The sequence below is a fragment of the Oncorhynchus keta genome, chromosome 21 (assembly GCF_023373465.1).
Source record: "Oncorhynchus keta strain PuntledgeMale-10-30-2019 chromosome 21, Oket_V2, whole genome shotgun sequence".
Lineage (NCBI taxonomy): Eukaryota > Metazoa > Chordata > Actinopteri > Salmoniformes > Salmonidae > Oncorhynchus > Oncorhynchus keta.
In genome coordinates, this window is record NC_068441.1 from 33,441,962 (window position 1) to 33,455,318 (window position 13,357).

The 13,357-nt window shown below is 46.1% G+C and overlaps 1 protein-coding gene across 4 annotated transcripts in view; it reads left to right on the top strand.

Annotated features, from left to right (window-relative positions):
• The window catches only part of LOC118376044 (receptor-type tyrosine-protein phosphatase gamma-like), a 305,336-nt gene that overhangs the window by 238,374 nt on the left and 53,605 nt on the right, over window positions 1-13,357 (top strand). For all 4 annotated transcript variants that reach the window (XM_052473725.1, XM_052473726.1, XM_052473724.1 and 1 more), the window contains one exon: window positions 8,759-8,931. In XM_052473725.1, the coding sequence (XP_052329685.1) occupies window positions 8,759-8,931 (173 nt within the window). The remainder of the gene's footprint in view (window positions 1-8,758; window positions 8,932-13,357) is intronic.

The following is a 13,357-nucleotide window of genomic DNA, read 5'->3' on the forward strand; positions in this document are numbered from 1 at the left end:
CAGAGGTACCACACTATACACTCTCTTACATTCAGTCAGTCAGTCACCAGACACATCGAGAGTTACCACACTATACACTCTCTTACATTCAGTCAGTCAGTCACCAGACACATCCAGAGGTACCACACTATACACTCTCTTACATTCAGTCAGTCAGTCAGTCAGTCAGACACATCCAGAGGTACCACACTATACACTCTCTTACATTCAGTGAGTCAGTCACCAGACACATCCAGAGGTACCACACTATACAATCTCTTACATTCAGTCAGTCACCAGACACATCCAGAGGTACCACACTATACACTCTCTTACATTCAGTCAGTCAGTCACCAGACACATCCAGAGGTACCACAGTATACACTCTCTTACATTCAGTCAGTCAGTCACCAGACACATCCAGAGGTACCACACTATACACTCTCTTACATTCAGTCAGTCAGTCAGTCAGTCACCAGACACATCGAGGTACCACACTATATACTCTTTTACATTCAGTCAGTCAGACACATCCAGAGGTACCACACTATACACTCTCTTACATTCAGTCAGTCAGTCAGTCAGTCAGTCAGACACATCCAGAGGTACCACACTATACACTCTCTTACATTCAGTCAGTCAGTCAGTCACCAGACACATCCAGAGGTACCACACTATACACTCTCTTACATTCAGTCAGTCACCAGACACATCCAGAGGTACCACACTATACACTCTCTTACATTCAGTCAGTCACCAGACACATCCAGAGGTACCACACTATACACTCTCTTACATTCAGTCAGTCAGTCAGTCAGTCAGTCACCAGACACATCCAGAGGTACCACACTATATACTCTTTTACATTCAGTCAGTCAGACACATCCAGAGGTACCACACTATACACTCTCTTACATTCAGTCAGTCAGTCACCAGACACATCCAGAGGTACCACACTATACACTCTCTTACATTCAGTCAGTCAGTCACCAGACATATCCAGAGGTACCACACTATACACTCTCTTACATTCAGTCAGTCAGTCAGTCAGTCAGTCACCAGACACATCCAGAGGTACCACACTATATACTCTTTTACATTCAGTCAGTCAGACACATCCAGAGGTACCACACTATACACTCTCTTACATTCAGTCAGTCAGTCAGTCAGTCAGTCAGTCAGTCAGTCACCAGACACATCGAGAGTTACCACACTATACACTCTCTTACATTCAGTCAGTCAGTCACCAGACACATCCAGAGGTACCACACTATACACTCTCTTACATTCAGTCAGTCACCAGACACATCCAGAGGTACCACACTATACACTCTCTTACATTCAGTCAGTCAGTCACCAGACACATCCAGAGGTACCACACTATACACTCTCTTACATTCAGTCAGTCAGTCAGTCAGTCAGACACATCCAGAGGTACCACACTATACACTCTCTTACATTCAGTCAGTCACCAGACACATCCAGAGGTACCACACTATACACTCTCTTACATTCAGTCAGTCACCAGACACATCCAGAGGTACCACACTATACACTCTCTTACATTCAGTCAGTCAGTCAGTCAGTCAGTCAGTCACCAGACACATCCAGAGGTACCACACTATACACTCTCTTACATTCAGTCAGTCACCAGACACATCCAGAGGTACCACACTATACACTCTCTTACATTCAGTCAGTCACCAGACACATCCAGAGGTACCACACTATACACTCTCTTACATTCAGTCAGTCAGTCAGTCACCAGACACATCCAGAGGTACCACACTATACACTCTCTTACATTCAGTCAGTCACCAGACACATCCAGAGGTACCACACTATACACTCTCTTACATTCAGTCAGTCAGTCAGTCAGTCACCAGACACATCCAGAGGTACCACACTATACACTCTCTTACATTCAGTCAGTCACCAGACACATCCAGAGGTACCACACTATACACTCTCTTACATTCAGTCAGTCACCAGACACATCCAGAGGTACCACACTATACACTCTCTTACATTCAGTCAGTCAGTCAGTCAGTCAGTCACCAGACACATCCAGAGGTACCACACTATATACTCTTTTACATTCAGTCAGTCAGACACATCCAGAGGTACCACACTATACACTCTCTTACATTCAGTCAGTCAGTCACCAGACACATCCAGAGGTACCACACTATACACTCTCTTACATTCAGTCAGTCAGTCACCAGACACATCCAGAGGTACCACACTATACACTCTCTTACATTCAGTCAGTCAGTCAGTCAGTCAGTCAGTCAGTCACCAGACACATCCAGAGGTACCACACTATATACTCTTTTACATTCAGTCAGTCAGACACATCCAGAGGTACCACACTATACACTCTCTTACATTCAGTCAGTCAGTCAGTCAGTCAGTCAGTCAGTCACCAGACACATCGAGAGTTACCACACTATACACTCTCTTACATTCAGTCAGTCAGTCACCAGACACATCCAGAGGTACCACACTATACACTCTCTTACATTCAGTCAGTCACCAGACACATCCAGAGGTACCACACTATACACTCTCTTACATTCAGTCAGTCACCAGACACATCCAGAGGTACCACACTATACACTCTCTTACATTCAGTCAGTCACCAGACACATCCAGAGGTACCACACTATACACTCTCTTACATTCAGTCAGTCAGTCAGTCAGTCACCAGACACATCCAGAGGTACCACACTATACACTCTCTTACATTCAGTCAGTCAGTCAGTCACCAGACACATCCAGAGGTACCAATATAGCTGATCTGATCAGACCTTACACTACTTCTCACCATGCCACTCGGTCTTTCACTTAATGCCTGTCGTTTGTCTATACCAGTGTTTCACAAACTCAGTCCTAGGGAACCCAAGGGATGCACATTTTGGTTTTTGCCCTAACACTACACAGCTGATTCAAATGATTGAAGCTTGATGATTAGTTTGATTATTTGAATCAATATTCACTCACTCATTCACTCATTCAGTCAATCAGTTTTCCAGTTGTGTATTGCCTTTCTTTGTCTTTGTATGAAATATTTTTCATTGCTTTATTTTGCATTACAAACATTGTTAGTTGAGGCTCCGCTAAAACCGGTCGAGTTCATCCAGAAAGGACCCTGCATCTTTAAACGTCAGCTCTCTTTGTTTTGAGTGTGGCTGGCAGAGACAATTGAATGGGAGTGATTGTGATGAAGTGGGAGCTGGCGCTGTAACGGGCTACAGGACTGAGTAATCATCATCATTAATATGCACACAAAAAATGGTCATACAAATTAAGTTGTGAAATTGCTGTCTCTCTCTCATCTTTGGGGCGGCAGGGTAGCCTAGTGGTTAGAGCGTTTGACTAGTAACAGGAAGGTTGCAAGTTCAAACCCCCGAGCTGACAAGGTACAAGTCTGTCGTTCTGCCAGTGTTGGATTAGGTTTGAACTTGCAACCTTCCTGTTACAGGCAGTTACCCACTGTTCCTAGGCTCTCATTGAAAATAAGAATTTGTTCTTAACTTACTTGCCTAGTTAAATAAAGGTTAAAATAAATAAACCTCTCTTCCATTTCTCTCTTCCTTTCTCTCAGACGTATCCTCTCTGATCCCTGGGTCTACAGATATATACATTTGAAGTCGGAACTTTACATACACCTTAGCCAAATACATTTAAACTCAGTTTTTCACAATTCCTGACATTTAATCCTAATAAAAGTTCCCTGTCTTAGGTCAGCTAGGATCACCACTTTATTTTAAGAATGTGAAATGTCAGAATAATAAGAGAGAAAAATTTATTTCAGCCTTTATTTCTTTCATCACATTCCTAGTGGGTCAGAAGTTTACATTCACTCAATTAGTATTTGGTAGCATTGCCTTTAAATTGTTTAACTTGGGTCAAACATTTCGGGTAGCCTTCCACAAGCTTCCCACAATAAGTTGGGTGAATTTTTGCCCATTTCTCCTGACAGAGCTGGTGTAACTGAGTCAGGTTTGTAGACACTTTTCCATTCTGTCCACAAATATGATATTTATATGATTGAGGTCAGGGCTTTGTGATGGCCACTAAAATACCTTGACTTTGTTGTCCTTAAGCCATTTTGCCACATCTTTGGAAGTATGCTTGGGGTCATTGCCCATTTGGAAGACCCATTTGTGACCAAGCTTTAACTTCCTGACTGATGTCTTAAGATGTTGCTTCAATATATCCACATATTTTTCCTTTCCTCATGATGTGATCTATTTTGTGAAGTGCACCAGACCCTCCTTCAGCAAAGCACCCCCACAACATGATGCCTCCACCCCCATGCTTCACAGTTGGGATGGTGTTCTTCAGCTTGCAAGTCCCCCCCCATTTTCCTCCAAACATAATGATGGTCAATATGGCCAAACAGTTGTATTTTTGTTTCATCATACCAGAGGACATTTCTCCAAAAAGTACGATCTTTGTCCCCATGTGCAGTTGCAAACCACAGTCTGGCTTTTTTTATGACGGTTTTGGAGCAGTGGCTTCTTCCTTGCTGAGAGGCCTTTCAGGTTATATCGATATAGTACTCGTTTTACTGTGGATATAGATACTTTTGTACCTGTTTCCTCCAGCATCTTCACAAGGTCCTTTGCTGCTGTTCTGGGATTGATTTGCACTTTTCACACCAAAGTACCTTCATCTCTAAGAGACAGAACGCTTCTCATTCCTGAGCGGTATGATGCTCCGTGGTCCCATGATGTTTATACTTGCGTACTTGTTTTTGTACAGATGAATGTGGTATCTTCAGGCTTTTGGAAATTGTCTACAATTCTTTTTCTGAGGTTTATGCTGATTTCTTTTGATTTTCCCATGATGTCAAGCAAAGAGGCACTGAGTTTGAAGGTAGGCCTTGAAATACATCCACAGGTACACCTCTGGATCTGTGTAATCTGAGGGATATATGTGTCTCTAATATGGTCATACATTGGACAGGAGGTTAGGAAGTGCAGCTCAGTTTCCACCTCCATTTTGTGGGCAGTGTGCACATAGCCTGTATTCTCTTGAGAGCCATGTCTGCCTACGGCGGCCTTTCTCAATGGCAAGGCTATACTCACTGAGTCTGTACATAGTCAAAGCGTTGCTTAAGTTTGGGTCAGTCACAATGGTCAGGTATTCTGCCACAGTGTACTCTCTGTTTCGGGCCAAATAGCATTCTAGTTTGCTCTGTTTTTTTGTGAATTCATTCCAATGTGTCAAGTAATTATCTTTTTGTTTTCTCATGATTTGATTGGGTCTAATTGTGCTGCTGTCCTGGGACTCTATGGGAATTGCTTCCTTTTAGGTGGTTGTAGAATTTAATGGCTCTTTTCTGGATTTTGATAATTAGTGGGTATCGGCCTAATTCTGCTCTGCATGCATTATTTGATGTTCTACATTGTACACGGAGGATATTTTTGTAGAATTCTGCATGTAGAGTCTCAAATTGGTGTTTTCCCATTTTGTGAAGTCTTGGTTGGTGAGCGGACCCCAGACCTCACAACCATAAAGGGCAATGGGCTCTATGACTGATTCAAGTATTTTTAGCCAGATCCTAATTGGTATGTTGAATTTGATGTTCCTTTTGATGGCATAGAATGCCCTTCTTGCCTTGTCTCTCTGATCGTTCACAGCTTTGTGGAAGTTACCTGTGGCGCTGATGTTTAGGCCGAGGTATGTATCGTTTTTTGTGTGCTCTCGGGCAACGGTGTCTAGATGGAATTTGTATTTGTGGTCTTGAGAACTGGACCTTTATTGGAACACCATTATTTTGGTCTTACTGAGATTTACTGTCAGGTCCCAGGTCTGGCAGAATCTGTGCAGATTATCTAGGTGCTGCTGTAGGCCCTCCTTGGTTGTTGACAGAAGCACCAGATCATCAGCAAACAGTAGACATTTGACTTTAGATAGGGTGAGGCCGGGTGCTGCAGACTTTTCTAGTGCCCGCACCAATTCGTTGATATATATGTTGAAGAGGGTGGGGCTTAAGCTGCATCTCTGTCTCACCCCACGACCCTGTGGGAAGAAATGTGTGTGTTTTTTGCCAATTTCACTCCTCTCTGCTCTTCTTGCTCTGCTCTGCTCTCTTCCTCTCTGCTCTCCTCTCTCATATCCTCTCTCCTCTTCTCTCCTCTCTTCTCTGCTCTCCTCCTCTCTGCTCTCCTCTCTCATATCCTCTCTCCTCTTCTCTCCTCTCCTCTCTGCTCTCCTCCTCTGCTCTATTCTCTACTCTGCTCTCCTCCTCTCCTCTTGCCTCCTCTCCTCTTTACTCCTCTCTGCTCTCCTCACTTCTCTCTTTACTCCTCTCTGCTCTCCTCTCTGCTCTCCTCACTTCTCTCTTTACTCCTCTCTGCTCTCTTTACTCCTCTCTGCTCTCCTCACTTCTCTCTTTACTCCTCTCTGCTCTCCTCTCTGCTCTCCTCACTTCTCTCTTTACTCCTCTCTGCTCTCCTCTCTGCTCTCCTCACTTCTCTCTTTACTCCTCTCTGCTCTCCGCTCTGCTCTCCTCACTTCTCTCTTTACTCCTCTCTGCTCTCCTCTCTGCTCTCCGCTCTGCTCTCCTCACTTCTCTCTTTACTCCTCTCTGCTCTCCTCTCTGCTCTCTTTACTCCTCTCTGCTCTCCTCACTTCTCTCTTTACTCCTCTCTGCTCTCCTCTCTGCTCTCCTCACTTCTCTCTTTACTCCTCTCTGCTCTCCTCTCTGCTCTCCGCTCTGCTCTCCTCACTTCTCTCTTTACTCCTCTCTGCTCTCCTCTCTGCTCTCCGCTCTGCTCTCCTCACTTCTCTCTTTACTCCTCTCTGCTCTCCTCTCTGCTCTCTTTACTCCTCTCTGCTCTCCTCTCTGCTCTCCTCACTTCTCTCTTTACTCCTCTCTGCTCTCTTTACTCCTCTCTGCTCTCCTCACTTTTCTCTTTACTCCTCTCTTCTCTCCTCACTTCTCTCTTTACTTCTCTCTTTACTCCTCTCTGCTCTATTTACTCCTCTCTGCTCTCCTCACTTCTCTCTTTACTCCTCTCTGCTCTCTACTCCTCTCTGCTCTCCTCTCTGCTCTCATCACTTCTCTCTTTACTCCTCTCTGCTCTCTTTACTCCTCTCTGATCTCCTCTCTGCTCTCCTCACTTCTCTCCTCACTCCTCTCTGCTCTCTTTACTCCTCTCTTTACTCCTCTCTGCTCTCATCACTTCTCTCTTTACTCCTCTCTTTACTCCTCTCTGCTCTCCTCACTCCTCTCTGCTCTGCTTGCTCCTCTCTGCTCTCTTCTGTGCTCTCCTCCTCTCTGCTCTCCTCCAACCTAACCCTCTCCTCACGTTCCACCTCCATTTCATGTATACATAATTCACACTACTTTCACATAATTATTTTAGTGGAATAATGGAGCAATCTAAGACAGAAAACGTAGAGCTTCCTGCCTTGACACTGGTTGTAGACAGCCTCTGAATCCGTTGTCTAGTAACTCAACATTCCATGGACAGACAGACAGACAGACAGACAGACAGACAGACAGACAGACAGACAGACAGACAGACAGACGGAAGGACACATGGATATGGATGTCTTTCCGGTGACCATACTGTGGCCTACATCACCATCTTTAGGTTAATTATAGTACTGCAGCCATACAGTGTGTAAGTGAGTGAGTCATCCTATTCTCTAGTACCACAGATGAGACGACTAACTCACTTAAATATAGAACCACAGAAGATGAATAAAGAAGTTGTCAACAACACTACACATGCCTGACTCCTGTTTCAGATTCATCACCCACATTCACTCCTCCAGTCTACAGACCCTGGTCTCTATCCCTCCACCCCTCCAATCGTTCGTCCCACCTTCCTCCATCCCTCTAGCTCTCCACCATTCCATCCCTACTTCCTCCATCTCTATATCCCTCTATCTCTCTACTCCTTCATCCCTCCATTCCTACTTCCTCCATCCCTGTATCTCCGTCTCTCCAGTCCTCCATCGCTCCATCCAGTACCCTAGAGGCTGGTTGGTTGGACTATACCAGAGCCCTGTGTGTTGAGGCTCAAGGCTCCTGTCTTCATGAGCTTATGTGTTCTTTCAGTCTGGTTAAAGCTGCTCCTCTGAAAACCAGCGGCTGGATGAGTCAGCAGTCAGACAGTAATAAAATATGTAGTTTCTCCTCAGGCTGCCTGCCTGCGACCCACGCATGTAGCACACACACACACACACCTTGCCATTATCAGATCAGCCTGAGTGCTGAAGAGATGTAAACACAAGCAGCAGTCCGCCGAGTGAATCCTTTTATTTTTTACCTGTTTCTGTCTCCATCACCACTTCATTCATCAGAAAAACAAGACCTAAAGGCTTTCTCTCTCTCCTATCCTCTCCCACCCTGGGTGGTTTTTATTGTCAAATAATACATGTGTTTATCGTTTCTCTCTCTCCTATCCTCTCCCACCCTGGGTGGTTTTTATTGTCAAATAATACATGTGTTTATCGTTTCTCTCTCTCCTATCCTCTTCCACCCTGGGGGTTTTTATTGTCAAATAAATCATGTGTTTATCGTTTCTCTCTCTCCTATCCTCTTCCACCCTGGGGGGGTTTTATTGTCAAATAAATCATGTGTTTATCGTTTCTCTCTCTCCTATCCTCTTCCACCCTGGGTGGTTTTTATTGTCAAATAAATCATGTGTTTATCGTTTCTCTCAATCCATCCGTCTCCTCTTTCCTCTTCCCTCTCCATTCTGATTTTCCTTCTACACCCCCCCCATCTTCCTCCCTCCCTCCCCCTCACCAGTCTGCAGCAGTGCCCCAGTCAACATGAAGATCCAGCCACTGAACGGCACTGCCCTGTTGGTGAGCTGGCAGCGCCCGCTAGTGGTCTACCACCCACCTATCACCAGCTTCATGGTCTCCTACAGCTGGATGAAGAGTGACGTGGCCTACGAGAAGACTGGGGACCAGAACATGGTGAGACACAGAACGCTGTGCAGACTGTCAGTCCGTCTCAGTTGCCTGGCTGGAAATGGACACTCCAGGTCTGTCTGTCACAAATCAAATTCCATTTTATCGGTCACAAGCTTTGTAAACATCAGGTGTAGACTAACAGTGAAAGTCTTCCTAAACGTCCCTTGCCAACAATGCAGAGAGAAAACATAATAACAGATAAATACACAAGAGTAACGAAAACTTGGCTATACAGTATATACGGGATACCACAACTGAGTCAATGTGCAGGGATACGAGGTCATTGGGGTAGATATGTAAATATTGGTAAGGATAAAGGTAGTGCAAAAAGGGTCAATGTAGATAGTCCTGGGAAGCTATTTGGTTAACTATTTAACTAACAATTCAGCAGTCTTATGGTTTGGGGGTAGAAGCTGTTCAGGGTCCTGTTGGTTCCAGACTTGTGCATCGGTACCGCTTGCCGTGCGGTAGAGAGAACAGTCCATGACACACACACATTGCACCGAGACTCCCACTGTGATGTGTCCTATGGGCTCAGCTCCCTCCAGTCCAATGTGTCAGTGAGAGATACACACCACGTCTGGCTCGTACCGTCACTGTACCGTGGGATCTCAGGGAAGTTCTCTTTTTAAACATATTTAAACATAGCAGTCTTCTCATTCAGGGTTGTTGTTGATATAGTTCACGCCTTCACGTTAGCATCCAACTTGGATGTGTTGACTATTTAGATTTGCCAAATGGGAGCCTATCTTGTCTCATCCTCTAAATATACTATATATACAAATGTATGTGGACACCCAATAGACAAACAATCTCCATAGACAAACATTGGCAGTATAATGGCATTACTGAAGAGCTCAGTGACTTTCAACATGGTACCGTCATAGGATGCCACCTTTCTAAACAAGTCAGTTCGTCAAATTTCTGCCCTGCCAGTGATGCCCTGGTCAACTATAAGTGCTGTTATTGTGAAGTGGAAGCATCTTGGAGTAACAACGGCTCAGCCCCGAAGTGGTAGGCCACACAAGCTCCACAGAATGGGACCGGCAACTGCTGAAGCGCGTAGTGCGTAAAAATTGGCTGTGCTCGGTTGCAACACTCACTTCCGAGTTCCAAACTGCCTCTGGAAGCAACGTCAGCACAAGAACTGTTTGTCAGGAGCTTCATTAAATGGGTTTCCATGGCCGAGCAGCTACACACAAGCCTAAGATCACCATGCGCAATGCCAAGCGTTGGATGGAGTGGTGTAAAGCTCGCTGCCATTGGACTCTGGAGCAGTGGAAATGTGTTCTCTGGAGTGATGAATCACACTTCACCATCTGGCAGTCGGACAGACAAATCTGGGGTTGGCGGATACCAGGAGATTGCTAACTGCCCCAATGCAGAGTGCCAACTGTAAAGTTTGGTGGTGGAGGATTAATGGTCTGATGCTGTGTTCTATGGTTCGGGCTAGGACCCTTAAATCCAGTGAAAGGAAATCTTAGTGTTACAGCATACAATGACATTCTGGACCATTCTGTACTTCCATGTTTGTGGCCATTTCTTGTTTCAGCACGACAAATCAAAGTTTATTTGTCATGTGCGCCGAATTCAACAGTGAAATGCTTACTTACAGGCTCTAACCAACAGTACAAAAAAGGCATTATGTGAACAATAGCTAAGTAAATAAATAAAGCAACAGTGAAAAATAACAGTAGCGAGGCTATAACAGTTTCCCTGAATTGTTGACAGGCTACAGTGCACAAAGTGAGGTCCATATAGAAATGGTTTTTCAAGATCGGTGTGGAAGAACTTGACTGGCCTGCACAAAGCCCTGACCTCAGCCCCATCGAACACCTTTGAGATTAATTGGAACGCCAACTGCGAGCCAGGCTTAATCGCCCAACAAGACCTAATCGGTGCCCGACCTCACTAATGCTGTTGTGGCTGAATGGAAGCAAGTCCCCGCACCAATGCCGCAGCAATGTACCAACATCTACTGGAAAGCCTTCCAAGAAGAGCGAAATAAATATTTCTCTCTACTATTATTCTGTCATTCCACATTCGTAAAGTAAAATGGAGATCCTAACTGACCTAAGACAAGGAATTCTTACCAGGGTTAAATGTCAGGAATGTGAAAAACTGAGTTTAAATGTATTTGGCTAAGGTGTATGTAAACTTCCAACTTCAACTGTATATATGAGGTAATACAGAGGAGGATTTGGCTGTGAACAATCATTTTAAAGGAATAAACATAGACTGCAGGAAAACACTGTCTCATGAGAGACGATGCAGAGATGTCCATCTCTCTTTGCCTACAATCAATCTCGCTCTCTCTCTTTTCATTTGCCATATCACCACACTCCTTCATTCTTCCCTCACGTCAGCCCCCTTTCCCCATTCTCTGCCCACTTCATTTCCATTTTTATTTTCAATCTCCGTCCTTATCTGGGTTATATCAGGGAACTGCAGGCTTCCTGCAATCATAGTTGAATCAATTGAAACCACTCAAGCCCTTAGTTTCACATCCCCTCCTCTCATCTCCCCTTCGGCCAATGCAATAACCCTCCATTCTGGAGACCATCTCTGACGTAATTAACTTTAACCAGAGTGGCCCCTGATACGTCACACAGTGCAGTGATGGACAGGTAAGGACACTGAACGGGTAGGTGAGGACACAGGGAGGAATAAAGGGTAGGTGAGGACACAGAACGGGTAGGTGAGGACACAGAACGGGTAGGTAAGGACACAGAACGGGTAGGTGAGGACACAGAACGGGTAGGTGAGGACACAGAACGGGTAGGTGAGGACACATAACGGGTAGGTGAGGACACAGAACGGGTAGGTAAGGACACAGAACGGGTAGGTAAGGACACAGAACGGGTAGGTGAGGACACAGGGAGGAGTAAAGGGTAGGTGAGGATACAGGGAGGAGTAAAGGGTAGGTGAGGACAGAACGGGTAGGTAAGGACACAGAACGGGTAGGTGAGGACACAGGGAGGAGTAAAGGGTAGGTGAGGATACAGGGAGGAGTAAAGGGTAGGTGAGGACACAGAACGGGTAGGTGAGGACACAGAACGGGTAGGTGAGGACACAGAACGGGTAGGTAAGGACACAGAACGGGTAGGTGAGGACACAGGGAGGAGTAAAGGGTAGGTAAGGACACAGAACGGGTAGGTGAGGATACAGGGAGAAGTAAAGGGTAGGTAAGGACACAGAACGGGTAGGTGAGGATACAGGGAGGAGTAAAGGGTAGGTGAGGACACAGGGAAGAGTAAAGGGTAGGTGAGGACACAGGGAGGAGTAAAGGGTAGGTAAGGACACAGAACGGGTAGGTGAGGATACAGGGAGGAGTAAAGGGTAGGTAAGGACACAGAACGGGTAGGTGAGGATACAGGGAGGAGTAAAGGGTAGGTGAGGACACAGGGAGGAGTAAAGGGTAGGTAAGGACACAGAACGGGTAGGTGAGGACACAGAACGGGTAGGTGAGGACACCGAACGGGTAGGTGAGGACACAGAACGGGTAGGTGAGGACACAGAACGGGTAGGTAAGGACACAGAACGGGTAGGTGAGGACACAGAACGGGTAGTTAAGGACACAGAACGGGTAGGTAAGGACACAGAACGGGTAGGTGAGGACACAGAACGGGTAGGTAAGGACACAGAACGGGTAGGTGAGGACACAGAACGGGTAGGTGAGGACACAGAACGGGTAGGTAAGGACACAGAACGGGTAGGTGAAGACACAGGGAGGTGTAAAGGGTAGGTGAGGATACAGGGAGAAGTAAAGGGTAGGTGAGGACACAGAACGGGTAGGTGAGGACACAGAACGGGTAGGTGAGGACACAGAACGGGTAGGTGAGGACACAGAACGGGTAGGTGAGGACACAGAACGGGTAGGTGAGGACACAGGGAGGAGTAAAGGGTAGGTGAGGACACAGGGAGGAGTAAAGGGTAGGTGAGGACACAGAACGGGTAGGTGATGACACAGAACGGGTAGGTAAGGACACAGAACGGGTAGGTCAGGACACAGAACGGGTAGTTAAGGACACAGAACGGGTAGGTAAGGACACAGAACGGGTAGGTGAGGACACAGAACGGGTAGGTAAGGACACAGAACGGGTAGGTGAGGACACAGAACGGGTAGGTGAGGACAGAACGGGTAGGTGAGGACACAGAACGGGTAGGTGAGGACACAGAACGGGTAGGTAAGGACACAGAACGGGTAGGTGAAGACACAGGGAGGTGTAAAGGGTAGGTGAGGATACAGGGAGAAGTAAAGGGTAGGTGAGGACACAGAACGGGTAGGTGAGGACACAGAACGGGTAGGTGAGGACACAGAACGAGTAGGTGAGGACACAGAACGGGTAGGTGAGGACACAGAACGGGTAGGTGAGGACACAGGGAGGAGTAAAGGGTAGGTGAGGACACAGGGAGGAGTAAAGGGTAG